At 41.3% G+C, this 5140-nt stretch overlaps 1 protein-coding gene across 1 annotated transcript in view; it reads left to right on the top strand.

The window, feature by feature from the left end:
- Nucleotides 1-1200: 1200 nt before the first annotated feature.
- LOC110288302 (guanylate-binding protein 1) overlaps nt 1201-5140 on the top strand; it is a gene marked incomplete at its 3' end in the record, with an annotated part of 12933 nt that continues 8993 nt past the window's right edge. Inside the window, exons 1-3 of the mRNA XM_021154688.2 lie at nt 1201-1249; nt 3733-3936; nt 4431-4558. Coding sequence (XP_021010347.1) covers nt 3747-3936; nt 4431-4558 — 318 coding nt within the window. The remainder of the gene's footprint in view (nt 1250-3732; nt 3937-4430; nt 4559-5140) is intronic.

Raw genomic sequence — 5140 nt, 5'->3', positions numbered from 1 at the left:
GTCTCAGCTGCCTAACCTGAGTACTATGCATGGGCGTGGAAGTTGCTCTGTGGTCAGCTACAAACAACATCTCAGGTTTATTATCATTTAGAATCAATATAGAAGTAGGAAATGATTGCAATGATGGAGGAGGAAAAGAAAGAAAAATTTAATTGAAATAAACACTCCTAAAAGAAATGAAGAACAACATTCTGAAGGGGAAAAGAATGAGACATGAAAAATATGATGATTCAGCAACAAAAATATCTTTCCACAGTACCTGATAACGTGGGATAGAATTCACATAGAATGAAACAAAACATTTGAAAGATCAAACCCAAAAGTTCACTGGAAGTATACTTACAAAAGGAGACACAGGTGGGGGGGGGGACAAAATGACAGGGTACTATACTGGGTTTTTTCTAGGATTTCAAGTGTTTGGGAGACTCTTGTTTTTCCTTTGATTTAGGCTGGTGTTGAGCCTGTAATGGACACCTTCAAACAGCTGTGTGTGCTGACTTCATCTCAATGCCTTTCACTAAGGGACAAGACATCTTGTAGTCAGATTTTGCTTAGGGACTCGGTTATTTTAACTAATCATTATATTTATTTGTGGTACGAGTATTATTTGTGAGAATCAGGTAGTGTGAGAAGCCCGTGCATCTCATGGATGTGCAAGTGGGAGCTATCTTCATTATTATTTATTAATTTTCCAATATCAACTTTTAGGACATGGGTTAGGTTTGCAGGATTCAGAATTACATAACCCGGGGCAATGCCTCAGAGTGCTTATAGCCTTTCATGGGTACACATGAGCAATTAAGGCCACTGTGAGTTTAGTGTTCAAAGCAACTGAACCCAAAATAATATCAGATGAGACAGCCTCATTCCTGAGCTTCTCAAACTGCCTCATGAACATGGCTGTATGTTACAGCTCCCAAGGACCAGCCCTTTTTAGAACCCCTCAGCTGAATAATCCTGAGAATCCTTGTGATAACCTGTTAGCAAACACTCTCCTTGAATTCTGCACCAGCCACTGATAATTTAGGTCTACTGAGTACTTCTAATTTCACTTTCTTCTTTAACACTGTGTTTGCAGAAGTAGCTCTAATTTAGCTGCCTCCGCAGAAAATTTTTGCTAATGCTCTGGACCGCCCAGGAAATTGGAGGGATGATAAAACACCAGGTGCCTAGGGCAACCATCAGAGCATCCTGATTCAGGAGAGAAGACTGCAAGTGCTCCTCTTCATTTCCTAAGTTCTATCCAAAGGTAAGGAAGGATTTCTGCTCCAGGTGAGAGATTGGGAGGGGCAGATGTCGGAAAGGCTTCCAGGATACTGATGAATCCCTGTAAATAACTGCTCCACTGGAGTTTGTTTGGAGGGAAGATATGCTGTCAACTTCTTTGTTTCTGCTGTTCTCAATTAATAGGTATCAGGCAGTAGAGTCCAAAGAGCATTGGGCAGTGCGGGAGGCTGGGGGTGGGGTGGGGTGCGGAGGCTTCAGCATTTACTGCACTTTAAATAATCTTTTCTGCCCTAAGACTCTTACACAAATTTGGTCAAACAGTTGACAGTTTGTACACCTCTTGAAAAATGAGGTTTACACACCTCTGACAACTTGGAATATGTCAAAGCAGACACTCACCCCACTGATGACTCAGAAGGTTATAAATTTTACTGCAGATACCTTTTCTGACCCACCATTATTGATTTATTCCCATTTTATGGGGGCATAACCCGAGTAAAAATAAAAACTACCAGGACCTGAGAGATACCATACTGCTTATGTTTGGTTCCTGGCACCCAGCTTAGGCAGTTCATGACTGTTGCAACTCTGGTTCCAATATTTAAATTCTAACCATGAAATACATTTTCTTCCTGTGTTCCTAGATTGGAGGGTTGCTCACCACATATTTGGTGTCATTCTGATGTCTTAGTGCCATGCATCAATTGAAATTTTGTGTGTTTTCTGTTCCCACTTTAAGTTTTTATGCAAGACTTCTGGTGATAAGTTTTCACTTGGGGTAATATTCAGAGCAGAAGTTAAGCAGCACCAACTGCCATGCTTTGATGACTCTCCCAGTGGTCCTTGCAGGAATAGACACTGTGATTACTCTTGACTACAGGGATTTAGCAGAGCAGCACAGGGCCCTGAATGGAGAACATGTAATGTCTTTAAGTAGTAAAAAAACAAACAAACAAACAAACAAAAAACCCACAAAACCCCCCAGTGAATGGGCTAAAGGATTAGAATAAATACAGTAGAGATGAGTAAAATGTAATGAGTAGCAAATACTAAAAGCAAAGAGAAAGCATTCTGCACTACAATATGAGAAAAGTAGGAAAGACACAAACTTTTTTCCAAGATACAAGTTATAGCACATACACACTGAGGAGAAGAAGGTAATCACGTAAAAAAAATTCCAAAGAAATATATCTATTATCTTTTATTCCTGTATATGTGGATAGAAGATTTTTAAAATAAAAATAACAGATTCGAGTTTTAAAAATATAAGCACAAATGAAGAATGAAATAAACAATAGACACTGTTCTCAGTCAAGGCTTCTGTTCAGACAGCCTATTCTCAGGGTTTTGCTCAGTTCTGTCCATCGGGATCCGACTGTAACAAGTTCTGTCTCAAACTTTCTGCTGGGCCTCTCTGCTGAGACTTGGATGTTGAAGATCTCTTAGCTCTGGACTTCTTCACCACACTTCTGCTTCTAGGTTCACTGTCTCTGTGACTTGGACTCTATTGCTCCAATCCCACCTCCAGCAGGTTCTACACTCTATTGGAGGATTTTAGAGACCCCTCTTACCATCCTTACATTGCTCCCTCCATGCTGTGGCTAGGAGTCCATTGCTCTTACAGTGATGTCACACCAGTTCCTAGGGTTGGTCAACATTTTCCTCAAGCTCCAATATATCTTTCACTACAGGCCAATTTAAGAGACAAGGACCAGGTATCGTAGCATCCTTCTAGCTCCAGTGTCTCTCTCGTCTCATGCCAGACTCTCTCTGGGGCACACATATGGTAAGGATGACTGGGCTGCAGACACTGCTCCTCTGCTGCCACCACACTAACTAGGAAGCTCACCCATTAGGAAGGATTATTCCAATCTCAGCATTCCTTAATTGCCTGTTGTCTTTGTTTAGGGTTTAAGCCCCATGAGATTATCCCCTTTGATTGCTGTTGTGCTTCTTTGGTTCTTGTTTAGGCAGCCAAGTTCTTGAGACTACCTGGGTATAGCTTCCCCATCACACCTAGGAACCCCAGTCTCACATCAGACTTTCTGTTTTTCTGACTCTTCAGTCTTTTCACCACTTCACCTTTTCTGTGATGTTCTCTGAGCCTTGGGTGAGGAAGTCATGATAGATTTGGGACCGGGTACCACAAAACCATTTGTTCCTTGGACCGTGATTGGTTGTAGTTTTTATGTAGTGGTCTCTATCAGTTACAAAGACAAATTTCTTTGGTGACAGATAAGAGGTACACTTCTCTGTGGGAATAAGGGTAAATATTTAGAATGCAATTAAGAATGATGCTGATTTAATAAAGTGGCAGTAGTAGGATCTCCTTCAAGACTCATGGCCTTACTAGCTTCAGGTAGTTAGTTGGGTTCCCAACCATGGTATGTATGCTGCTATTGTACCCTCTAGTTTATAACAGAATGCTCATGATAGTCCATGTCATTTAACTGAGTACTTCTGACTCACAACATTTCCTGTTTTATCTTCTCTTGTAAACATAAGGGTACTCTCTGGAAATGGCCTCAGAAATCCACATGCCGGGCCCAGTGTGCCTCATCGAGAACTCCAATAAGAAGTTGGTGGTCAACCAGGAGGCACTGGAGATCCTGTCTGCTTTCCAACAGCCTGTGGTTGTGGTTGCAATAGTGGGCTTCTACCGCACAGGCAAATCCTATCTGATGAATAAGCTGGCTGGAAAGCAGAAGGGTGAGTGCTACCAGCAGAGCTCTGCTCAGTTTCCCCCCACACAGACACTTGTACTGTCAGCATCAAGCAAGTAAATGTGAGTAGAAAAAAGTCAGAGATGCAGGTGATATGGGGTGCTTTGTGTCCATCCGTGGACTTACATTTCTTCATTAGTGTTCCCATTACTTCCTCCCAGAAAGCCATTACTTCTCTTAAAGGTATAAGCATGTCTTAGTGGGAGAAATAATACATTAATACAGACAGTCAACTTACTTTGTGATGAATTAAAAAAATACTTGTTAGAATGTTCATCTAGGAGAAATAATGTCTGCTGATGTCTAAGGTAGAAATGAATGACTGATCAGTGTTGGATGTTCTGTCCTCCCTGGTGCTAGGTTTGAAGTCAAAATCAATACTTGTAACTAGTTTTTCTCCTGTAAATGGTAAACATGTCCATTCTGATGAGACTTCATAAGCTCATGCTGTTCATCTCCCATCTCATCCCCACTCTGTAGGCTTCTCCCTGGGCTCCACTGTGCAGTCTCACACCAAGGGCATCTGGATGTGGTGCATGCCTCATCCCCAGAAGCCAGAACATACCCTCGTTCTGCTTGACACCGAGGGCCTGGAAGACATAGAGAAGGTACAACATCATCTTTCAAATATACTCATGGTACATCAATAGTCACCCCCAATCTTCATTTATAGTACTGAAGCATCAAATTAGTGTATCACTTACCTAACATAGGAACCAAGAGTTGACACTAAAGTCAACTGATTAACAGAGAGTCAGCCTTCACAAGAATAACTGACAATATTTTTTGCCATTTTTCTTTTATACCATCACACCATGTTTTGGTGAGACATTTAATGGTGTCACTAAATTTGACTGTATATTTTTTTGAACGTGCCTAAGTGTGAGAGTATGGAAATAATGAGAATTGTAACTTCTATGTAGCACAATCAATGAGAGGAAAACATTATAAAACTTATGTTTTAGGTGGCTCTCTATTTCCCTGAAGAGACATCATGACCAGGGCAAGTATTTTTTTTAAAGCATTTAGCTAACATTTGACTGCTTCAGAGACTTAGTCTCTTATCATCATGGTAGAGAAAATGGCAGCAGGAATGGCAGGCATGGTGCTAGAACAGTACCTGAAAGATACATCCTGATCCATGGGCAGCAGGAGAGAGGGGATTGGAGGGAAGAAGGGAGGGAGGGAGG

This window comes from Mus caroli, unplaced genomic scaffold (genome assembly GCF_900094665.2).
Source record: "Mus caroli unplaced genomic scaffold, CAROLI_EIJ_v1.1 scaffold_12983_1, whole genome shotgun sequence".
In the NCBI taxonomy this organism is placed as follows: domain Eukaryota; kingdom Metazoa; phylum Chordata; class Mammalia; order Rodentia; family Muridae; genus Mus; species Mus caroli.
Note: the sequence above shows the minus strand (reverse complement) of the source record. Positions and strands in the feature narration are given on the sequence as shown.